General features: G+C 38.7%; 1 protein-coding gene across 5 annotated transcripts in view; it reads left to right on the forward strand.

Annotated features, from left to right (window-relative positions):
* PAN3 (poly(A) specific ribonuclease subunit PAN3) overlaps positions 1 to 25351 on the forward strand; it is a 133367-nt gene that overhangs the window by 103591 nt on the left and 4425 nt on the right. For 4 of the 5 annotated variants that reach the window (XM_023250322.2, XM_023250326.2, XM_023250332.2 and 1 more), the window contains 9 exons: positions 3029 to 3190; positions 3424 to 3540; positions 3631 to 3732; positions 7768 to 7933; positions 9077 to 9167; positions 13643 to 13782; positions 16514 to 16643; positions 17075 to 17139; positions 24207 to 24345. In XM_023250322.2, the coding sequence (XP_023106090.1) occupies positions 3029 to 3190; positions 3424 to 3540; positions 3631 to 3732; positions 7768 to 7933; positions 9077 to 9167; positions 13643 to 13782; positions 16514 to 16643; positions 17075 to 17139; positions 24207 to 24345 (1112 nt within the window). The remainder of the gene's footprint in view (positions 1 to 3028; positions 3191 to 3423; positions 3541 to 3630; positions 3733 to 7767; positions 7934 to 9076; positions 9168 to 13642; positions 13783 to 16513; positions 16644 to 17074; positions 17140 to 24206; positions 24346 to 25351) is intronic. The other variant, XM_023250324.2, reaches the window with a different exon arrangement.

Here is a 25351-nt window from a genome sequence, read left to right on the forward strand (position 1 = left end):
ATTCCCCTCTGATCCAGTCCCAACAGAACCCCCTCAGCTTTTTCTCCACGTTGTACCTCTTCTGTAATACACCCTGCTCTCCCACCGCGTGAGATTTCACGGTTCCTGAACACAGTATATGCATTGAGACCTGGGTGGCGGTGGCGGTTCTGTTTACTCCCTCACCACAAAGCAAAGCGCTCGTTCGCTCGTTGTGGAGTATCACTGTGAGCAGTCTCATCCTTCAGTTTTTAGTACACATACCAAATCCTCTGTAAGATCTTTTCTAGGATCCTTGAGAATGGCTTCCTTCTGGGTATTTCCATGCGTAGTGCTTCTCAGAATGTGGTCCTTGCCCCAGCAGCATCTTTTCATTATTACCTGGAAACTTCTTGGAATTGCAAATTCTCGGGCCCTACTGTAGACCAACTAAGTAAACACTGGGCATGGGGCCCAGCAAACTGTGTATTGTTATCACTGTCAGTGACTCTGAAGGGTGTTGAAGTTTAAGAACCAGTGCCATGGTGAGTTGTACTTCTTTAATAGCTGTTTTCCTTGTACTGTATTATGTTTCCATATAGATCTCTGTCCTTTATTTTTCTCTTAGTGTCTTGATAAGAACCTGTATTTCATTAATACCTGTATTAATAAGTTAATAACCTATCTTGATTAAGACCTGTCTTGAATAAGACCTTATTAATCAAAATTAATAACCTGTTTTGATTAATAACCTGTCTTGATAAGAACCTGTATTTCATTAATGAGTAGGCACTCATTACCTTTTCACTAATTTGAAATTAATTATTTCTCTTACTAGATGCTCCTCATGAAATAACCAGGGAACAAAATTTATTCATCATTTGTTTGTGGAAATTACACTGATTGTTAAAATAAAAGATAAATGGGCAAAGTTGCAGCTGCATTTCCTTGTGTGTATACTTCCCTTGTACTGCTTTTATTTCAGTAGAATATGTCACGTGACCTTGTTTTGAAAGTTAGTGTCTGTTTGAATCAGTGTCTGTTTTTTGCACTCTGGCCAAAATGCTGTCTGGGGGTTAAGAGCACGAGACTATGGAATCAGAGCCCTGAGTTTGCATCCCAACTCCCTTTCTAGATGTGTGATCCTTATTTTCTTTATGAAATAGAGTTCTGTCTCCTGTGGTTGTTTCGAAAACAAAGAGATGGTGAATGTCAATTTAGCAAAGGCAGAAGGGCCATTATGAGCCTGTCCTCTGGAGTTACAGTTTTCTGATTAGGGTTTTAACCTGTATTCCTTAACAGGCACTCAGTGAAAAATTATTAGTCATATTGGTCTGTGTGTTTTTTAGAAAGAGATTTATTGACGTGTTTTAAAAATAGTGCTAAACATATTTATTGTAAAAAGTTTGGGAAGTATGGCATAGTGTAAAGAGAATAACAGTGCTCCCACTCAGAGGTTACCATTGTTGAAGTTCTTGCTGTGTTCTTTCTAGAAGGTTTTCTGTGTGTACTGTGCATGTTCACTTACCTGCTTTTCATTTGAAATCTCTTGAGTATTCCTAAGTCATTCAAGACATTTAGGAGAATGGAAGCTGTTCCGTTGGGAAATGTAATTTGATTGTATTTGAAGCATTAAAAAAATCCTCCTCTTTTTGAATTGCAAAACTGATACATGTATGTATCAGAAAATAGGGAGCGGTAAAGAAGAAAACATAGGGGCACCTGGGTGGCTCGGTTGGTTAAGCCTCGGACTCTTGGTTTCTGCTCAGGTCATGATCTCACGGTTTGTGGGATCTAGTCCCGTGTCGGGCTCTGCACTCAGAGTGCAGAGCTTGCTTGGGATTCTCTCTCACCCATCTCTCTCTATCCCTCCCCCACTCTGGTTTTCTGTCTCTCTCAAAATAAATAAATAAACTTTAAAAAGAAAAGAAAAGTAAATTGCCTATACTCTTTACAGAAACCAACCACTGAACACAGTTAGTCTTTTTTTTTTTTTTTTAACGGTGATTTATTTATTTTGAGAGAGAGCACGAGTGAGCAGGGGAGGGGCGGAGAGGGAGAGGGAGAGAGAGAACCTCAAGCAGGCTTTGAGCTGTCAGCACAGAGCCCGATGCAAGGCTTGATCTTATGGAACCGTGAGATCATGACCTGAGCCCAAATCGATCTGGATGCTTAAACTGACTGAGCCATCCAGGCGCCCCTATTTAGTCCTTATAAGAAACAACAGATTGGGATTCAAGATAAATAGTTTTTTAAATGCCTGACTAGAGTATCATGAGCCAATTATAATGCATTATCCCAGCTATTCTTAAACATAATTTTTCTTGCTTTGAAGAACGTGGAAATCATGAGGATAAAGTTGTTTTCATTTTCTTTCTTTTATGTTTTACTACGGAGTAAAACAGTGCTGTTCCACTGAATGGTTGAAAGTCTTGATAGATTGCCATATTTATACATACATATACCCACAGATACATTACACATACCCACTCTCCAATTTAATGTTACTTGTTTTGAATTTCTGTATGTTTTAAAAAACAAGAATTCATATGCTTAACACCATTGTCTAAATATATTTTGTGCAAAGTGTTTTAAGAAGCAAAATCAAAATCAGAAATGTTTAATACCTGTAAGTGATAACACAAATTGTTTCTAATAACTGAGAAACAAAAAGTTGTGTGGTGCTATAAAAGATAAATATTTTCAAGGGGCGCCTGGGTGGCTCAGTCCGTTTAGCATCCTACTCTCGATCTCGGCTCAAGTCCTGCTCTCAGGGTCATGAGTTCAAGCCCCGTGTCGGGCCCTGGGCTGGGTGTGAAACCTATGTAAGAAATTTAAAAAAAAATTTTCTGAGTGTATGAAATCTGGTTCTTTGGTTGTTCTGTAATGCTTATTTTTTATTGATAATGAAACCATTTTCTTTTATAGAATTGTTATGAGTGTTGACACTGTTCCAGAATTCAAAAGTATGTTTTGATACCCGTGGTTTATGGTAAATTCGATTTCTTTTTTGCTCTGAGAGACTTATGCATATCAGCAAGTTAAAGTTGTCTTTTACGAATTACTCTAGCAGTCCCTACAGAAGTTGACAGCTACCATAGCCTGTTCCCTCTAGAACCACTGCCGCCGCCCAACCGGATACAGAAATCAAGTAATTTTGGATACATCACATCTTGCTACAAAGCTGTAAACAGCAAAGACGATCTGCCGTATTGCCTTCGGAGGATACACGGTACGGAAGATAAGTTAGCCACTCTTTGAAGCATATGGTTGAGGCTAAGATTATTGAAATATTCCCGCATGTATTTATTTAATATGTGTATAAGGGATAATAAATAAATTTGTTATTTCATTTGGAAATTAGTAGCTCATAAATGATATGTCACATGGCCTTCTCTTCACGATTCTGATGGAATACAGGAGGGATTTCATTTGCAGTTTAGTAGAAAAAATTTCCTTTTATAGGTTTTCGTCTCGTTAACACAAAGTGCATGGTGTTGGTCGATATGTGGAAAAAAATTCAGCACTCAAATATCGTAACCTTGCGTGAAGTATTTACCACTAAAGCATTTGCAGAGCCTTGTGAGTAATTTGTACTTGTCTTTCTGCTTTTGTGGGCTTCATTACTTGAAGCCAGATTGCAATAATGAGTGTTTTGTGTTTTATTTTAAGCGCTTGTGTTTGCATATGATTTCCATGCGGGAGGAGAGACTATGATGAGCAGACACTTCAATGACCCTAATGCTGATGCCTATTTCACAAAGAGAAAGTGGGGTAAGAAAGACACGCAGGCAAGATTCATTTTGACAAATGCCTTTGCTCTGTGGAAGAGTGGTTTTCTATTTTAACGTGCATGTGAATTTGTTTCTGTGATCATAGCGCATTAAAAAAAGAAACGTCTCAAAGAATCGAAGCCAGTCCATAAGCGGCTGGGAAATAGAGTATTGTGTGTATAGGCTGAGTATGGAGGCAGGGTGTGAAAGACTCGTGGAGGTGTCTGAAATGTAAATAACCGAGAATGTGGTGAAAGTGTTTTCCTCTTAAACATTTTGGTTTTTTCTTTTAAAACTACAAGGCTTTCTGGGGGCGCCAGGGTGGCTCAGTCGGTTGAGCGTCCGACTTCGGCCTCAGGTCGGGATCTTGAGGTTCATGGGTCCGGGCCCCACATTGGGCTCTGTGCTGGCAGCTCAGAGCCTGGAGCCCGCTTCAGATTCTGTGTCTCCCTCTCTCTCTGCCCCTTCCCCGCTCATACTCTCTCTCTCTCAAAAATAAATATTAAAAAAATAAAATAAAACTACAAAGCTTTCTGGATAAAGGCATTTTGGAAAATAACGCCTATAGCTTCACCACCCAAAGTACAACCACATTTTCTCTTGGTATATTTCTTTTTTTTTTTTTTTTTTTTTTTTTTAATTTTTTTTTCAACGTTTTTTATTTATTTTTGGGACAGAGAGAGACAGAGCATGAACAGGGGAGGGGCAGAGAGAGAGGGAGACACAGAATCGGAAACAGGCTCCAGGCTCCGAGCCATCAGCCCAGAGCCCGACGCGGGGCTCGAACTCACGGACTGCGAGATCGTGACCTGGCTGAAGTCGGACACTTAACCGACTGCGCCACCCAGGCGCCCCTCTTGGTATATTTCTTTCCAGTCTTGGTTTTTTTGTTTTGTTTTGTTTTTTGGTCTCCTGTCACATTGTTTCCTTTTCTTTATATCATTTTTGTAGCATTGCATCTTTCATTTGTTATAAGTATTTTCCCCCTAACTTTTGTATTTTCTGGATATAATTTAATGACTCTCTTATTATAGCCCAGTGTGACTGTATATCATTTATGAAGTGATTTCCCTAAACAAATTTTTTTAAAAGGTAGGACTGCATGTTACTTAAGGAATTAATCTTCAAAATAAATTTTCAGGTAACATTTACTTTAATGGGATATTTTCTAATATGTATAGTTCCAGTACTTAAGAGAACCAAAATATTGTAATTATGCTCTAATAAATGTTTATTAGAGGGTAAATTGCTTCAGAGTCAAAGTAAGTAGGTCATCCATTTTGAGATGTTTGTTAATTAACTAGGTATTTGGGTAAGGAAAATGTATGCATCATTTTCTTGTTTGGGGGCAGGGAAAAAGCATTGAAGTCTCTTAAAAAATTTTACTAATTGAAGTACAGTTAACAAAGCATTGCATTTTTTACTGTAGTTTTTAATCTTTTAAAGATTTTCTTGACTCACATACTGAGAGAAATTAAGGAGGAAGAAAGATGTGAGTCCACGGTATATTCTCTTTCGGATTGTGACTCCTTTAAGGATTTGAATTGTGGACGAAATACTACTTTTGTTTACTTGTAACTTTGCTTTCTGACAGTTGGAAGAAGAAGGCTGTGGTTACATGGCTGTTTGGCATTAAAAATCGGGTCATATGGTGTGGTCATTTTTTTTTTCTTTTGCCGTGTCATCTTTAGACACATACATAATTTTGTTGAAGGGGATGTGGTATAACTTTTCCTATAGATGGATATGGCTGTAGTTGTTCAAGTTTATTTTAGTAGTAGCACCTGTGAAATGACTGTTGGCTTTAATTTATAGCTGGGTTTCTCAACCTCAGCCCTGTTGACATCTAGGGCTGGATAATTATTTTTGTGGGGGCTGTCTGTGCATTCGACAATATTTAGCAGTGTCCCTGGCCTCTATCCTTTAGATGCCAGTAGCCGGCCCCTTCTCCAGTAGTGACACCAAAAATAGCTCCTCCCTACATTGCCAAATGTTTCCAGAGGGGCAAAATGGACCCCTGTTGAGAACCATGAATATTAGATTAGCACTCCTTTCCAGTTTTTTTTTTTTTTATCTTTATTTTTGGTGTTAACCGACTCTTTGATACATTTTGAAATGTTTACATTTTCACACGAATCACTCCTTTTTCTGTTATTTAAAGGTATCGTTTGAATGCTAGTAATTTCCCTGGACATAGCATACGTCCTTTAATTTGTAGCAACTTCTACTCCAAGGCAATTCTCTAGTTTCCCTTTATAACTGTTAAAAGAAAAATTATAATTTTGAAGAGCTATAGATGGAAGTCTAATGTTTTCTTACACTCTTTAACTTAGCACAAACTAAAAAATTTTGTATTGTAAGAAATATACTAATTTAGAAAATGGAAATAATAATCATACCATACTATATAAGGGTTGTGATAAGAAGGAGCACCCTGGGTGGCTCGTTCGGTTGAACATCCAACTCTTGACTTTGGCTCAGGTCATGATCCTCATGGTTTGTGAGTTTGAGCCCCGCACTAGGCTCTGTGCTGACAGTGCGGAGCTTCCTTGGGATTCCGTCTCCCTCTCTCTCTCTGCCCCTCCCCTGCTTGCTCTCTGCCTCTCTCTCAAAATAAATAAAAATAAACTTTAAAAAAAAAGTTTGAAGTGAGGTAACGTGGGTAAAGTAACTCTGCTGCTGTTAACAGTATACGGGTAAAGACAGAATCTGGCTCAGAGCAAGCAAAACACTGTTGGCTATAAATACTGCTTTTCCTTATTACCACATTTATCAAATAGTTTTATTTAAACTCTTCATAGTCCTCTTTGATGATGTCTTGGCAGTTCTCACTAGCGCCACTTCGGACACTGTTTTTCAGATTGTACTATCTTTAATCTGTCTAAATTGAGGGAGAGCAACTTTTCAATTTTGTATTTGCTTTTCCTTGGAAACTTCATCCCAAGCCAGAAATTTTGCTATTTGTTATCTCCACAATTAACCATTTAACTGTGTTGCTTTTATGCCTGATTCACAAAAAATTTGTTTACAACCCTAAGAACACTTGAATTCAATTTATAAGGGGTCATATTCCCTGAAAGAATTAGAAAATCTGGGTTAAATTTATGTGGCTCCTTTTCCACTGATGTGTAAGGCTTAACAGTGACCCAGAAAATAGTATCAAGCAGCACTGAGGGGCACCTGGCTGGCTTAGTCGGTTGAGCATCTGACTCTTGATTTTGGCTCAGGTCATGATCCCGGGATTGTGGGATCGAGCCCCGCAGTGGCATTGGGCTCTCTGCCGACTTGGAGGCTGCTTAGGATTCTCTCTGTCTCTCTCTGTCTCTCTGTCTCTCTCTCTCTCTCTCTCTGTCTTTCTCTCTCTGTCTCTCTCTCATTACAAAAGAAGAGGAAGCACTTAAACAAGAGTTGGTAGAATCAAAATGATTACTGTCATGGTAGATCAGATTATTTTGTGTTTCATTATTAGACATAAGTGATATTCAGGTTTTTACGTTTATATTTTTATGAGTCGGATGTCATCCTAACTGACATGGCTGTAAGAGAGGAGACGAGCAGTTTAAGGAGAATAAGAAAACATTCAGCATCAATGATAGTAGAGGCTTTTATTTTTCTTTCAAGGCATAGAATGAGCAGTTTTCACCTGCCTGAACAATAACATAGGCCGGGATTATCCACATTTTAAGTAAAATAATAATATCCATCATTCCTGTTTTTAATCAGAATTTACATTTATTTGGTTCACATTAAATATAAATCCTTTAATTTTCTTTATTGTTCAGTAATTACAAGGTTCACAGAAAACATTTCAGTGAGAGTTGTGCTGCTGCTGACAGCATAAAGGTATAATCTCATGAATAGGAAGTTGGGGGTCTGTTCTTACTAACAGACTGAACTTAAATTTTTTATGTGTATATATATATATTGAAAAGTTGTGCCATGATGCATGGATTTTCTTTGTTAATTTTGGTTCGACTTCTTTAGTCTTTTAGTTGGTTACTTAAAAGGTGTCCTTTTTTATTTATTTGCTGTATAGGTCAACATGATGGACCATTACCCAGACAGCATGCCGGATTATTGCCAGAATCTCTTATTTGGGCCTATATTGTCCAACTGAGTTCTGCGTTGCGTACCATTCACACAGCAGGTTTGGCGTGTCGAGTTATGGACCCAACAAAGATTCTGATAACTGGCAAAACAAGGTACCACCATTTTGAGTTTTGGCTTCTTCATTGAGCATCTAACCTGTGACAGTTTAGTAAACAAAGCATGATGATTTGTTTAATTCTACGTTTTCGTATATTCCATCCAGAAGAACTGCTGTGACTTTGAGTCCATTTGTAAGTTAAAAAAAAAAAAAAAAAGCTGAATTCTTAAGAATACAATGCCTGGTCATTAACCAGGAATCATGTAAAAGTTTGGGACGTATACATAGTTAGGGTCAGGGGCTGGATGTAGAAGTGATATCAGTATACCTTTTCTATGTACAACTGTGGTTCTCCGATTGTAGCATGAAACAGAATTGCCTGGAGGGCTCATTAATAAGCACACGTGATGGGGCTCCACTCCCAGAGTTCTCCTTCAGTGAATCTGAAGTGCGGCCTGAGAATTTATATTTCCATCAAGTTCTCATGTGATACTGTTGCTGCTCATTGGGTCCAGTGCTTTGAGGACCACTGATGCCAAGTTAAGGAGCACAGCCCTTGACTTCACCAGAGTTTTATTTGAGTTGCTGTGATTTTGAGACTTCTCTTGGACAGCATAACACAAAGAGCTCAAGGTCTGGTACCTGGTTAGCCAGGTTCATCATACCGAGTCTCCTTAGTTGCTGTCTGTATGATCCTGAGCAAATTCTGTAACTTCTGTGTGTGCAGCAACCATAGAAGACTATTGGTATCTCTACTTTCCACACTTCCAAGGTACCTGTGTCGTAAGATTATTGAGAGGATTAAATGACTAATACATGTAAAACTGAATGATCAATACACATGAATGGTGCCTAATACATCTTCAGTAAATGTTAGAAAGCTAATTAGTTCTCTTTCGTGAATCACTGATAAAGTAGCAGCTATGTGTGGTGAAAAGACCACTCGCCTGGTAGTCGAAGGTGTCACAGTCCAGTCCTGGCCTTATCAGTTACTGACTTCTACACCCATAGGCCTATCGCTTGGTATCTGTGAGCCTTAATTTCCTCATCTCTAAAATGGTGGTTGAAAGAGGTTATATGGGGGTAGGATAGGAGGTTAGACTAGATAAGATTCTGAGATCCTTCCTAATATAGGAAATGCTGAACTTTTTTAAAATCTCAGTTTAATAATTTTGTTTAAATTCTCTGGTCTTTAAAGGTTGCGAGTAAATTGTGTTGGAGTTTTTGATGTTTTAACATTTGATAACAGTCAGAATAATAATCCATTGGCATTAATGGCGCAGTACCAGGTGAGTAAGAGGGAACATGGACACTTAACAACTTCAGGCTTTTTTTCTAAGATTTTGTTTATTTGGGGGTGGGGCTTTTAAGTCTAGATTTCAGTTTATTCTGGGGGTGTCTCTAGGTCAGCTTTGAACATGTATTTCTTAATCACTGCCGTGTGTAGTGCAGGGTCCTTATCAGTTGGAATGCAGAGAGTCAACGACAGTGTCAGAGACTAAGCGTTCAGAGGAAAGTATGTTTATGTGGTCGGGAAAGTCCTCAACATAGGTTAAAACAGAGTAATTGGCGAATAGATCATATTCAGTGACATTTTACTTTTTTTTTCCACTTGTTTCATGTGTTAAAATCACAGCTGTTATTTTTACTCTTAGATACTGTCCCACCACCAATCCACACATTTTAGAAATACTGTCAAAGGAATATTGTTGTATCGACATGTTCTCAATAATTTTTCTTTTGCGTACTCCCTTCTTTTACACGATCAGAATCTGGTTCTAGTCTAGTCATAATACTAGCATAGGTTTAGGCCCCTCTGTGTTCTTCGTCTTAGCTGTTCGTTCCATACTTCTTGATAAATACAAGGTGTGAGAGAATAAGAGCCTGTCTCTGCAAGGAACGTCAAGTGTAGTTGCTTTTGCCTTAATTGCTCTGTGCAGGTGATGTGTACATAAAGTAAATATTTCAGGTCATTTCGTCTGTATTGCAGTACTTCACATCTTTTTGGAGGATATGCAGCTGCCACTTGAAGACCGTATTATTCATTCTTTTTGTGTTAAGAAATTTTTGGTGTTTCTCAGCATTTACTAACCTTTAGAGGTCTGATATAAGGCAGAATCTCTTAATTATGTGGGAAGTCCAGGAGAAAAACACTTTACCTTTTCTTTACCCTTCTCGTTGCAACTTCTTTAGTTTAAATCTTTGAGAGATTTTAGTTCGCTGAATTATAAGCCAAAGTTTCTGAACAAAAAGGAAGAGACAGAATGAGAAGTAGAGTCTAAGTGATGCCTAGTGATCCAGTTCATGCGTAAACCTCTTTTGCCGCTGGCCCGGGGACAGTGTAGCCCCCGAGAGGTAGAGCCACACTCATCACGTTGAGCTGTATGGGTTGCAAGCGGACGTGACCCATCTTCCCCCCTCCCCCCAGCTAAACTGGGCGGCAGCCAAGCTGTCCTGGTTGGTAGCGCCATCTAGTGGGCGGCGCACAGAAGACTCTGACTGCTTTTTTCTGCCAGCAGCAGCTTTCTTCTGCCTCAGGGGGTTTGCTCTGTTCCTCTTTCTTTTCTAGGTGGTTCTTAGCTACTTTCCTTCTTCTGTCTTCCACCTAGTGCCTGACTGGCTCTGAACAATTTTCTTCTTGATCTCTGTGCTTCTAAGAGAGACTAAGTATTGGCTGTTAAAATATACATCCAGGAAAATTTTGGAGGAGAAATCAGACAACTGTTTGGAACTAGTCATCTAACTCTGTTGCAAGAATCTGGAAACCCCGTGTCGACATTAAAAGACGAAACACCTTGCCGTTTTGTTTTTTTACACGTTCAGCGTTACACTATGTCATTCTTGTCTCTTCTGAATAGAGTTCCTTTTTTTAAAAAAAAAATTTCTAGTATAAGGCTGGTTTGATTTTGGTTTTCTGTGAGTACTACAGCAGTATTATTTCCCATTTTTTCTTTGTAGAGGTACAGCGTTTCAGTTACATTAGTGACAGGTGGCTACCTTGAAAAACTCTTCTGAAGGAAAAGTAATCCCAGAGTCCCAAACAAACAACTCTTCAGTAAGCACTTGGGGCAGTTGATTGGTCAGTTAGGAGCTGCCTCCTGCTTTCAACCATATGTGACAGCACTAAAAGCATATCTCAGGTTTTCTTCTTTTTCTTTTTTTTCCTTAATTTTTGGGGGGTGGGTTATGTATGTGTGGAAGATTTTTCACACAGCTTATATAGTAAGGTAAAGGAGAGAATTAAAGATAGTCCCAAGTGGGGGATTGTGATTTTACGGAGAAGAGGGTACGTGAGAAAGGAGTGCATTGTTTCTTGTAGTCTATTTTTCATAGTCTGTTTCAGACACGTGAATAGAGACTGACTTTCAGTAAAGTGGACATAAGTAGAGCCATAGATAGAATCAGAAAAATCAAGAAATCAAGAATCAGGAAGAAACTGAAAATGAGTGGGGGGAAAACCTCCAGAATTCAACAAATGGGGGGAAAAACCAGATGGAGGTAAGAAGCAAAATAACAAACGGAAAATTATTTAGCTGGCAAATAAGGAAAGGAGAGTTATTGGGCTTTTATGATGTTGAGCTCTCTTAATTTTAAGCAGGACGTCATTAACCTCTTACTTAAAAACAAATCCGTTGTAATTTAATCTGGATTATGTGACCTGTAGACTTTATTGCTAAACGTGCGTATTCCACCTTGAGTCAGCTTTAGAAAGTGGTGGGATGCACTCAAAAATCAGATGTTCTTATTTTAAAAACCCATCCAGTCCTTCGGCTGTCTTGGACTTTTGTTTTCCTGGCTCATACTAGGGAATACCGGAATGTTCTAGGTGGGAGGTTTAGTTACAGCATCAATTGAGGGTGGAGCTAAACTGAAAATTCTGTTGTTTTAAGGGTTCGGGAGGCTGTGTGTTTGTTGGTACATGCTGCTCAGACACTTGATAAATAATAGCAACTTTCAGTTTGCTTTGCTGAGGATATTGGATTGAAACACTTAGAGAAATTTACAGTTTGCATTTACATGTACCAATTTGTCTTGACCAAGATTTTTATGGTTTCATTACTATAACTTGGAATGTTTTACTCGATCCTGAGAATGACTGAGGGGAATCCTTCTTGAGTTCATTCATGGCAGTGCCCCTCCGAGAACAGAAATGATCGAACAGTAATAGTGCTCCCTCCCGTGCCACCCTACCTCCTCCCTTTCTGGGCTCCTAAGTCTGTACCACAAGTGAAGTTTTAAAAAGTTTCTTTGACATGAGTCCTTGGCATCTCTTACCACAATAGAGTCAAAGTAGTTTTTCTAATCTGTTTTTCCACTGATTATAATAGGGTCTCCTGTTCAGAGCGTCAAATTCACAAATGCTAGTACTGAATGAATTTTTGAATTTGAACTTTTTAATGTTAGTAATGGAGTTTGGCTTCTTTATACTTTCTTATTTGGGTAAAATGTTGAGGATAGCTGTAGAGTGCTAAAGTTTCATTAGTGACTGTCTTGAAATATTTGCCTGTTTTGCAACTATACTATGTATAAACATTCCACAAAACCAGTGGTTCTCCATCCTGACTTCATTATCAGAACTGTTGTGGAAGCTTTGAAAAACACTAATACCTAGATCTTAACCCAGACTAGTAATACCAGAATTGGAGTGAAGGGATAGCTACAGGGTTACTTCTTCTGTTTGATGTTTTTAAGCTCCTCAGGTGATTTTAATGTATGGCTAGCTTTGAAAACTCCTTTTACTAGACCAGTATTCAGTAAATGTATCCAATATTTGAGATCAGGTCTCAGATTTTGAAGATTTACAGAAGTTTTCTGTCACAATTACTTCAAATGATTTTATTTAACTCGGAGCTATTCCATTCTCCTAGGCATAAAATTATTAATAGTTACCTGCCAAGAAGGGCCACTTGGGATAACCATTCTGTTTCCTGGAGTTAGACAGGTAATAGAGAGCTTACCTCAATGTAGCCAGCTATCTTTGAAAATCCTTTTACAGCAAAAGCCTCACAGTGGTAGTAAATCATAAAAAAATAGATAGGTAAATAGAGAAAGAAAAAGAAGAAAGAGAGAGAGGAAGAAAGAAAGAAAAGAAAAGAAAAGAAAGAAAAAGAAACCAGGTGGTTACAGAGCTCAAAGATCTGTTATAATGTGAGTAAAAATGGGCTATTTGGAAATAAGGGCAGATGGGATGTCATTGGGGTTGGCAGCATTCTCGATGTTCTAAAGAGAACATACCCTGAAATCAGGTATTAGTTATGTTACATTCTGAATAATGGAATAACTTTTCTTCAAATAATTCTTCAAACTCCCACTGTATTTGGGGCATGATGGAAAGCGAGAGAGGGGCATATTATAGATTGTAATGATCGTAGTCAGGTGAATATGTGGTAACCAGCCTTAATAATAATGTCAGCTCTAGCTAAATAAATTTTTTTTTTTTAATTTTGAAGCAACAATTCTGTAGCTGGCATATGAATTGCTTAGAGTATAGCCCTAACTACATTTATCAGAATTACCTGGGTGCTTTAAAAATGTTGGGCCTGCTCCCCCAGACTTACCGAATGAGAATCTCTGGTAGAGAGGCTCGGGAAGCCCCTTCAAGCTCCCCTCCCCGGTGACTCTGAGCACCAATATTGGAGAGCCCTGTGCTGAGTTTTGCAGCTTCTTTGTAAAGGTGCTTTTTCCATACAGGCAGGAGTGTCACTGTGTTAAATTTGTACGTATGAAATAAAAATTAAAAGTTATATTTATTCTTTCATGTCAGCAAGCAGATCTGATATCATTAGGAAAAGTTGTGTTGGCTTTGGCTTGCAACTCTTTGGCAGGAATTCAGCGAGAGAATTTACAGAAAGCCATGGAACTGGTGACAATCAACTACTCCTCTGACCTGAAGAATCTGATTCTGTAAGTTGTGATATACAATTAAACATATGTGATGATCGTAGGAGATAAGACAGCTTTTTTCCACACAGGCCTTCTAATAGAGCTTCTATTTATTATTTTAGTTCCTACTGTTCAAAATCAGGCAAAACACAGTTAAACAACTTTTAATGTCTTTATTTTTATTGTTAAGTGTATATTTCCTTGAATAAATTCATGAACCAATGTGTTTAGTTACTGATGTTTTAAATGTTTGGTCAGAGGGTACCCACTGAGGTTGCATTGGTATTCACTAGCTACATATGACTTAGTTTAATTAAAATACAATAAAGTTAAAGAAATCAATCTTGCACTGGCCACATTTCAAGAGCTCAAAAGCTTCATGTGGCTTCTGGCTAATATATCCCATCATTTCAGAAAATTCTGTCAGACAGTGCTGCTCTAGAGAGTGGTTGTTCTCTTTGTGCGAGCTGTCATAAATAAGCCTCAGATGCAATCCAGTTACAGATTCTGTGGCCAAAAGAGCCATTACAGAAAGCATGGATGTCAGGGTCCCAGGCTTCTACTCCAGGATCTCTAGACTCCCAAGAAGTCCTTGAAATGCATTTGACTTAGGAGAGCCCCGCTGTGGACTCCTGTCACCGCAGGGGGACTCCTCCCTGTCTCAGACGCATCTAACATCGGGGAATTCCAGAGGGTGGACCGCCATAATTCTTACTGTCATTAGAAGTGATTGCAGAGAACAGATGCTACGGTATCTCTCGAAATTTTTTCTGTTATGTTCTAGAAGCAGCTGGAGCATATCGGTCCTTTTCAGTGCCTTAGTTTTCAGCTGTTCCTTCTGATTTTTCTGTGTAGTCTTGGAGGATTCAGTTTCTTTTTGGACTAGCTCCGGATACGAAATTGAGGGCTAGAGGATGGGGCTGTCCACTTGTACTTTGTTACGCTGGCATAAGTGTCGTGCTTGTGACCGAGCACCGGAAGCCAGTGATTGCCTGCTTCCGGGGAATACTCACATGATTTCTCTTTCAAGTGAAAATATTTGTTTCACGTATTTTCACAGCAGCAATTCCTAGCCTTCATTTGCAACATCTCAAAGTAGTAATCTCCAAACTTCCTTTTTAAAAAGTTGAGAGTAAAGGATATAAATGTTACAAACTAGCCAGCCATACGTTAATAATTGTCAAAACGGGGCAAAGGGTACATGGACATTTGTTATACTGTTCTCTCTACTTTTATGAATGTTTGAAATTTTCCTGAATCAAAAGTAAATTAAAAAGCCATACTTGCATACTAAGTAACAACTTTATAGAGCGGTAAACCACGTATCAGGCACTTTCTAACTGATACAAAATGAATTTTCCCAATAACCCTACAAGTTAGCTCCATTTTAGAGATGACAGAACTGAGGCTTAGAGAGGTAAAGTAACTTGCCAAAGTCACAAAGCTTGTAATAACTTGAAGTAGTTAGATGTAAATATGTCAGTAGTTACAGATAAATAGCTAAGGCATAGATTATCAACAGGAGGATTTTATTTAACAAAAGAACGCCTATCCTGTGCCAGACCCTGAAGATACCTTGAACAAGATGAACAAAACCCCCCAACTTCTGGAGCTTCCACCCTAATGGGGGGGAGGTAACAAACATGGAAACACGTAAGATGTTGGCAGGTAGCGATAAGTCCCCTGAAGAAAATGGGATAGAATTATAAGCAGAGAGTGCGAGAGCAGGAGGCTCCCGTCCCAAGGATGGTTAGGAAACGGCTCACCTGTCAGAATAGGCAGTAATAGGTCATGATCATCTTTGTATTCTAGCAGGTCGCTTTTTGAAACGGATTTTTTTGTTTTTTGGGGGGTTTTTTTGGCCTCAGTTATAATGATAGGAGAAATTGGCCTCTTCTGATATATGTTAGTGCGTGACAGTTTTTCAGAAATAAATAGATGATGACAACTGGTAAATGACATTGTAGAGCAGAGGGCACCTTTCTAAAAAGTTGGAACCTTGTTTGAGCCCAGTGTGAGGCTCAAACCCACAAGATGTGGCATCATGACCTGAGCCGAAGTCGGACGCTCAACCGACTGAGCCACCCAGGCGCCCCGACACAAATTATTTTGAAGAGCAAATGGAAAAATCTCTTCACCTACAGCCGCCCCCTATTTCACCCCTCCAAAAAAGCTTGTAACAGTCTTTTCGTGTCCCACTATTGTAAGGAAGGGTTTGAGAATGCAAATGGTGAAGTGTAACCCTACTCAACTTCCCGTTTTCATTTTCATAATAGCAAAGCTGTAGAGAAAGAGACATGTTTACAGTTTCTTCCATTGGCTCTTAAAATTTCCCAGAGAAATCATCAACGCTTAAAAGTGAGGTTGACTTGATGAAAAAAGTCTTTTCAAATTGTATACACTTCTGTGACGGCAGCAGCGATAGCTATGTGCTTGTGTGTCGTGTTTGTTTTTTTAAATTGCATAATTTGAGGGGCGCTTGGGTGGCTCAGTCGGTTGAGTATGCGACTCCGGCTCAGGTCATGATCTCGCCACGGCTTGTGAGTGAGTTCAAGCCCCGTGTCGGGCTCTGTGCTGGCAGCCTGGAGCCTGCTTCCGGTTCTGTGTCCTTTTCTCACTTTGCCCTTCCCCTGCTCATGCGCGCACGCGCTCTCTCCCTCTCTCTCTCAAGAATAAATAAAACATTTTTTAAAAATTAAAAAAAAAATTAAATTGCACATTTGGCATTCAGGTGATTCTTTATTTTCGCTAGGTATTTGTTGACTGACCAAAACAGGATGCGAAGTGTAAATGACATCATGCCCATGATTGGTGCTCGATTTTATACTCAGTTGGATGCTGCTCAAATGAGAAATGATGTCATAGAGGAAGACCTTGCAAAGGTAAAGAGTTAAAAAAAAGATATATACAATGACATCTGTATGTGCAAAGAGTTAGAAAACAGTAATTTTTGTGCCGAATTGGCTAGGACTGTTTACAGATATTTTTTAACTTAAAAAAAATTTTTTTTTAATTTCTTATGTCCTCTGGGCATTTGTGTTCTGCTTTTTGTTTGTGGCTTTGCTCCAGTTAATTGACAGAATCTTGATTTTTTTTTTTTCCCATGTAACTTTAACCATTCTTAAAAATGGCCAGCTGCATGATCATCTTGAGTATTAATATTGAATGAAATGGACATGTTACATTCAAAATGATTACCAAAAGGTGGGGATATTAGGATTTACGGTTTAAAGGTAATATTGGTGTAGGATACCAGGTTCATAAAATTTTGCTGGAATATTAACATTCTCTCTCTTTTTAAAATGTCTTATAGGAGGTTCAAAATGGAAGACTGTTTAGGCTTCTAGCAAAATTGGGAACAATCAATGAGAGGCCGGAGTAAGGATTTACAGTATTTTACAATATGATTTCAACCATATGCACTAACAAGAATGAGTATACCTGATTCTTACTGGTTTTATTTGGAAAGAGAAAAATTCTCATGTGAAGTGACCTTAAGCCTGTTGGTAGCCATTAGGATGCCGTTTTTTAACTACAGCCTAGATGTGGTTGTTCTTAGGGATTCCACACACACATACCCATACAGAAAAGAGACTGTTAGAAAGCTCCATTGTGGTTTATGCATGAGGGAACATTTTATGACTGTCAGTACTGCCTCTACCCTGTCTCCTTTTTGAAGCTTGCTCAGTTCAGTTTACCTTAGTCAGATTAGAGATTTCAGACATGTCTAATTGTTGCATGCCCCTTATCTTCCATTTAAGAACATCACATAAACAATACATACAGCTGTCATATCGGTGACACTGGAAAGGCCTTGCCACCCTTCATTATTTGTCATTTAGTTCTGCCTCATTTGTAAGTTAAAGTTTATCGTACGTTCAAGAAAGGAGAGTTGACGTCTGTACTAAATAGTAACTGTCAAAGACAGGTTGAACAGTATTATAGCTACTTTCACTGTAGTATAAGTTCTGTTTCAGGAATGTTACCTCTGTTGATAGAGATAGGTGACACATAAATACCGCTTGAGGGATTTTGTTTTTGACGACAAAATTCATATTCACTTACCTTTCTTCACAGTTACAAAACTCAATTTGTATTTTCCCTGATAATGTTTCTAAGTGAAGAGAAGATGACAACAACAACAAAAAACCCCCCAAAAACCCTTCAAGTTGTTTCTTCTGGCATTTTTCTCTTTATTTAAAAATAATATGCTTATGATACTATTGCTTGATTTTTTTTTTTTTTTAAGTATTTAACTCAGCTAATGACTTTGTCCTGTGTAGGATGAGGCTTTATCTTTCATACCCCCTTTCCTTAACCAAACATGCACACTCACTCACTCACTCACTCACTCACATTCTACCATTGAACCCATAAGTTTTGAGTTAAAAGTGTTGACATTAGTCTAACGGGGTAAATACTGTTCATAGCTGCACCACAGAGTAAACCATGACTATATTTCCTTTCTTTTGTATTTTGTTTTTTGATTTTTGTTTTCCTCGGGCTAATAATTGCCTTATTATAGAACTCTAATAAGCAAATGAAAAAATATTGACCACCACTTTATTCCAGACTTTTTGCCCGAGTTACGAAACACCTTCCCATATGGTCAAAAATAGGTAACCTATCAGTTCCTTTTTTTTCTCCCCCTTAGAGAAATTGCCCCCGGAGCCTCTGTCCTTCTGTTCCTATCTGGGCTGGTTGAGCTCTAAGCCTGCTCACACTCACACTTTAGAACTGGAGCTTCCCTTCACTATTATCCTGGGAATTCTCATTGTCTCTCCCTTTGTGTTGGATACCCTGTTTCTTGCTTTTTTCCTTGATTTATTCTTTTGATCTATTGGAGCACATCCTCCTGTAGCTTCCTGAGAAGCTTTTTTGAGTCTTTGTAAGTCTGAAAATATCTTTATTCTATTTTTACACTTATTGACAATATAACTGGGTATAAAATTCTAGACTGTCCTTGGAAAATTCTTTTTATTAATTTTGAATAGGTTAATATGAACCAGTTTTTTAAAACGTAGAAAAGGGTTTGCAGTGGGAAAAAATCTCTCATACCTGTAACATCCCCAGTCTCTCCCTTTTCTCCCACTAATCTTTATTTTATATTCTTCCTGAGTTACAATGATACATTCTTAATTCCTTTCATCCCCTCCTCACTTTTTAATATATACAAATTGTAAACCATGCAGTGTTCTGTATGTTCCTTTTTCTTTATTAACTATATTTTGGAAATCTTTTTGTTTAGGTATGTTTAGTGTATACCAAACACTATTCTCAATAGTTTACAAATATGTCCCAACTCAATCCTCGTAACTACCTTGTGATACAGGTACTATTAGTCTTCTCGATTAACAGAGATGTGTGGGCATAGAGAGGTGAAATACCTTTTCCAGGGTCACATAATAAGTGAGCATCTGAGCCAGAATTCAAATCCAGACAGTATGGTTCCAGAGTCCATGCTCTGAACCACTATGCTATGCCTCCATAATTTATAGCCATGTGTAGTAGTCCATTCTGTGGACATGCTGTAATTTATTGCTCTAGTTCCTGATCAGTAGGCATTTGAGTTGTTTTTACTGTTTTGCTGGTATAATCAGTGCTGCAGGGACTGACTTCTGCATACTTAATTGTACGTGTGCATAAAGATAGACCCAGTTGTGGTTGTTAGGTCTGTGGATATGTGACCGTAAACCCTTGCAGAGAGCCTTTTACCAACAGTACTTCTTCAAGCTTGTGGATTTTTGTCTACCTGATGGATGCGAAATTGAATCTCAGTGCAGTTTTATTTTGTATTTACTCTTAATGAGCATGTTGCTTGTCATTTTTATGTTTTTGATCTGTTTCTGTTTCCTTTTTTTTCTTTGTTCGTATTGTTGGCTCATTTTTATTTCCAGTTGAATTGTCTGTCGTTTTGATTTATAGGAGCTGGAGAGATTTGTCCTTTTTGATCATTTTCTTTTTAATTTGTCATTTCTCTTTTGACTGCTCAGTTTTTTTTTCCATGCAGACATTTGTATACATAGTGTAATTGATCAAACTTCTTTTATCCTTTTGGGTTTTGAATCATAGTTAGAAAGGCCTTTTCTACGGGAATTTCCTCATTGTTTCTTCTAGTGTACTTACGGTTTTATTTTTTTCCCATATTAAATTTTTATGTATTTGGAATGTTTATAGGATATAAGGTATGTATTCAGCTCCCCCACCCTTCCCTCTCAGAAGACTCTCCAGTGGCCCAAAAGCTACTTATTGAATAGTCTAGCTTTTCCCCACTGGTTTAAGACAGTACTTCTTTCACATTAATGTTTGAATGACTGTCATTTCTTTGGAATGTTTGCTTATTTATTGAGAGAGAGTGAGTAAGCAAGTGAGCAGGGGAGGGGCAGAGAGAGAGAGAGAGAGGGAGGGAGGGAAGGAGAGAGAGAGAATCCCAAGCATGGTTGCTTTACTGACTGAGCTAACCAGGCACCCCTTCATGACTAACTTTTTTTTTTTTGGATGACATTTTAAAATCTGGTAGTGTTCATTCTTTCTCAGCTTCATTTCATTGTTTTTTGTTGTTTCCTAAAACTGTTTAATTTTCTGTATAAATTCTAGAATCAGCTTTTTTAGTTAAAAAAAATCTATAAACCTGGTGGTATTTTTATTTTATAAGATGACATGTTTATTATTAAACTTAAGGAGCATATGTGTTTGTAGATGTTGAGTTTCGTAACCACGACAATGGTATATATCGTTGAATTCATTCACACCTACTATACTGTCTGTCCTTCAGTGCTTAAGTTGTTCTTATGTTGTTGTGGCACACTAAGTTTACTAGGTATTTTTTTTTCTTGTTGCTGTTGTCAATGGGAATCCCCTCCCTTCCCCCCACCCCTGCCATTCTTTCTTCTTAGATTGCCTATTATCGGTACACGTGAAATTTATCAATTTCTGTAAAATTTGTGCCCAGATAACCTTAGTGTTTGGATAGTTTTTCGCTAGATTTCTTGGGTTTCCCCGATACAGAGTCATATCTTCAAATAATTGTAGTTACATTTCCTACTTTCTAATTTCGATAGTTTCCGTTGCTTTGGAGTGATTGTGTTAGCTAGTATCTCTAGTACATAGTTAAGTAATAGTAGTGATAATTTCTGTCAGAATTTGAAGCTTTGCTCCACTGTCTTTTAACTTCCGGATTCAAATCTATTTTCTTTTCAAACCCTTCCCCTTCCTCTGTGCTTTTAGGATCTTCTCTTTATTGATGTTCAGAAATGCAAAGTGAGATGCCTTGGTGTAGGGTTTTTTATTCATTCTGATGAATCAGCAGGGTGGGCAGGCCCTTTTAATCTTGGAAACGTAGGTCTTTCAGCTCTGAGAAGTTGTCTTCATTGTTTCTTTGATAGCTTCTCTCTTTGGGATTCCTGTTACTCAGATATTAGACCATCGTCATTAATTTTCTAATATTCTCTTCTGTTTTCTGTACTGTATTTTTTTGTTCTACTTTTGAGGTAATTATCTCAACTTACTTTGTCTAAAAATAAAGGTTTTTTTCCCAATCCTTCGAATTTTTAAGCTTCTGCTGTCATAATTTTAATTTTCAAGAACTTTCTGTTTTCTAAATGCTTTTCTTTAATGTTCAGTCATTTTTGAGAGAGAGAGAGAGAGGGAGGGAGAGAGCGAACGAGCATGATCGGGGGAGGGGCAGAGACCGAGAGTGGAGTACAAAGGATCAGAAGCCGTCTCTGTGTTGGCAGCTGTGAGCCTGATGCGGGGCTCAAACTTATGAGCCATGAGATCCTGACCTGAGCTGAAGTTGGACGCTCAACCGGCTGAGCCACCCAGGCGCCCCTCTCTAAATGGTTCTGTCTTACAGCATCTAATTCTTGTTTGTGCAAGAGTCTCACTTACAGATTTTGGTTAGGTTTTTTGTTGTTGTTGTTCTAAGTTTTGTTCTGTTCCCTGCAGTGTCTTATAGGAAATGAGTTTCTTCTGTTTCATTCTCCAGTGGATTTCTGATCCTGGCTATGTGTTCATGTTGAAAGTAATCTTTTGGGAGTACTTGGCTGGCTCAGTGAGAAGCGTATGCGACTCTTGATCTTGGGGTCGTCAGTTCAAGCCCTGCGTTGGGTGTGGAAATTACTAAAAAGCTAAGTAAATAAAATTTTAAAGAAATTTAAAGAATTTCATCTAAAAAGCTACTGATAAGTTCCTGGTGGTGTCAGAGATTGTAGAATGTGTGGTAAAGCAGTGTGATGCTGTGATGTATAATTTTTGTTTGTTTTTGGTATACTCTTAAGTGTCAGAATTTCCCTTGGGCAAGTTAGCATCCGGAAAATAACCTTCCAACCTTCTGTCTGTAGTATAAATTCGTGGTCAAGCTTTGGATGGCCAAGTAGCCACGAGGGGTTGACTGAATGGTCTCACCTGCCATCGCTTGCTCTTCTTGGCACCCTGGGGCGGGAGCGTCTTTGTTCACCCTGTCTAGAGAGATTTCCGGTACCTTTTCTGGAAAATTTCTGCAGAGCAGAAATGGAGGCAGGGATGGGAGAGAGGTTATCTACTTGTTATTTACAGAATTTTCCGTCAATTCTGCTGTGTCCGCCTTGAGCCCATACGGCGCTTTCAGTAGTACCTAATGATTTCCCTGCCTGGCCTCACGGCGATGGCCCCCTTCTGTGGCTTCCCCTTCTTGTGCCTTCTGTAGCGTTAGCGGTCAGTTTCTTCAAGTCAGCCCCTCATACCACTTACCAGCCTGTTTTTCATCTTTCCGATTTTTCTTCGTGGATTTTTCTTCTTTTGTTGCTTCTGATCACTTTGTCCTTGTGTGTTTATTATATCCTTTATTAGACATTCATTGCCAATTTGGTGGGGTTTTCAGAGGAAACAGAGATAAATGGATGTGTTTAATTAGCGTTTTAATGGACAGTCCCTGGAGTGATCTTTGCAGAACTCTTAGGATTGTGTTTAAACCCAAATGGTGGGCTTTCCATCTGTTTTTAAGTTTATTTATTAACTTTGAGAGAGAGAGAGAGAAAGAGTGTGTGGGAGGGAGGAGCAGAGAGAGAGACAGAGAGAGAGAGAATCCCAAGCAGGCTCTGCATTGTCAGTGCGCAGCCCTGCACACTGTGAGATCGTGATCTGAGCCAAAACCAAGGATGCTTCACTGACTTAGCCACCCAGGTGCCCCTCCATCTCGTTCTTAGAAAACACCTAGTTTTTTAACCAAGACTGCATAGCCTGATCTCTCTCTTCTTATCTTTGCTTCAGATATGTCTTTTTTTTTCTTTTAATTTTCTTCTTCCCTGTCTTGCCTTCTGTCCCTCTTTGCGCTGGTCTTTTCTCTTCCCCCCTCCTTGCTCTTACTCTGTGTCCCTCTCTTGGCCTCTCTCTTTTCCTCCTCTCAGCCCCTTCCAACCACACTGACCTTTGTTAAGTTTCTGAAGTGCGGCATGCTCTGTCCTTGCAAATACTGATGCCTCTGACTAGGGTGTCCTTCCTCTGGGAGGAACATCCACTGCTTCCTCTGGAGAGCCTTCTTTGTCCTCCTAGGTGAATTCACGTTCCGTACCGTTTCCCTTTTTCTTAATGGCATTATCAAAATATGCACTTAAAACATGTTTTGGTTCTTTGAACATCTGTTTTCCTCACTAGATCGTAAGTTCCAGAGGTCACTGGACACTAACTGATCGTCTGGTCAGTTCTCTGGTTCTTCACAGCTCATTCTCACATCCGCTCATGATGGGAGGAAACCAAAATCTACCCACTTTTTGTTTCCTTAAACATTTTTCTGTTTTTTGCTGCCAGTAAAGTAGAAGACACATCTGATCTTACCTCTCTACTCTATATCCTAAAGGTGAGAAGAGGAAAAGAATAATCTCTTTCAACTTATTTCTAAAGATTTTTAAAGACATTTTCTTTTCCCTCCATTTACCTAAGGAAGTGATTATAAAATAGGAGTGTGTAAGGGTCGGTTACCCTTAAGAAATAGAAACTGGGTTTCATATACTTTCACGTTCTATGAAATTATTATTTTTTTTAAAGTTTATTTATTTACTTAGAGCACCCAAGCAAGGGAGGGGCAGAGGGAGAAGTCGATAATCCCAAGGAGGCTCCCTGCTGTCATCACAGAGCCCGATCTCAGGAACTGTGAGATCAAGACCGGAGGCGAGATCAAGAGTCAGAGGCTTAACTGACTGAGCCACCCAGGGGCCCCATGAAGTTTTTTTTTTAATATTTGGCAGTTGGCACAAAATTTGAAAAAGGCCAATTTTTTTAGCCTCCCTATAACTTCTGGAGGATTAAAAAAAAACCCGTAAAACACTACACACACGGACACAGACACACAAACGGTACTTAACTTATTTATCAGAGAAAACAATCAAACTAGTGTTGAGTCTGAAGAATCAACATAGCCATGTGGCATACAGCATGAGTTACTGAGGTAAAATATTACCTTCCCCCAGGTTTCAGAAGGATCCTACCTGGTCGGAGACTGGAGACCGTTACCTGTTGAAACTCTTTAGGGATCATCTTTTCCATCAGGTGACAGAAGCGGGTGCCCCTTGGATTGACCTCAGTCATATCATTTCTTGTCTTAACAAGGTAATTTGTATCTGGATTTTTAAGATCACAATGCAAAGTTGTGTTTTCTATAAATACTAAGAGACTTAAGAAGTTAGATGTATTCTCTGCAGCCAAAAGACATTTTATTAATAATTATTAGGTGTATCTACTTAGTAACAGTTTCTAGACTTGGCAGGCCTTTTTGACATCTTCATGAATAATTATAGACTTTTTCATCGTGGATCTTCTTATTGTGATAAAACGTCACAAAAGCAGTGGGTGGGAAAAACAAAAATTTTATGTTTAAGTATTTTTTTAACAGTTGAATTGCTTTCTTGTGAGTCTCATGTTGGATGTCCCTACATGTTATCTGTTCATTTACTGTTCACTGTGGGCAGAGTAATACAATATTGCAATAATAAAAGCACAGTAGGCCCCGTGTTCTAAGTGGAGAATTAGGTGATGACATGAACTAAGTAGATGGAGACACGTCATAAATTCACTGGAGAGGTGAACTTTTGTTTTTGAAAGGGCTAGGAGAGAAACGGTTCACAGAGGAAGGAAGGAATGCATTTTCCTTATGAATTACTTGGAATTACAGAGTGTAGAATGGGTCTCCAGAAGTAAACATTAGTCTTTGTATGTAGGTTTATATCTAAATCTCAAAGGTCTGCAAACTGGGCAGACAGACAGCCTGTTTTTTTGTTTTTGTTTGCAGGGTTTTTTTTGTTTTTGTTTTTGTTTTTGTTTTTTTGTAGAGTCTGCAAGTTAAGAATTTTTTTTACATTTTCAAAAGACTGAAAACAAATAGCAGAAGCAAAACTAAAAAGAATATGTGACAGAGACTGTATGCGGCCCTGAAATTTAAGGCATTTACTGTCTGGCCATCTTTATGGAAACTGACCCCTGGTCAGTTTATTTGCTGATCCCTGGTCTAAACTGTCCCTAAATTACAAGTACTGGAGGAGAAAGTGCCTCATGGCACATGGTGTAGAATTGTTGGTGTTCAGTGTGCTAACTGTTCAGGGAGAATGTGGTTTTCGTT

The sequence above is a fragment of the Felis catus genome, chromosome A1 (assembly GCF_018350175.1).
Source record: "Felis catus isolate Fca126 chromosome A1, F.catus_Fca126_mat1.0, whole genome shotgun sequence".
NCBI classification, from domain to species: domain Eukaryota; kingdom Metazoa; phylum Chordata; class Mammalia; order Carnivora; family Felidae; genus Felis; species Felis catus.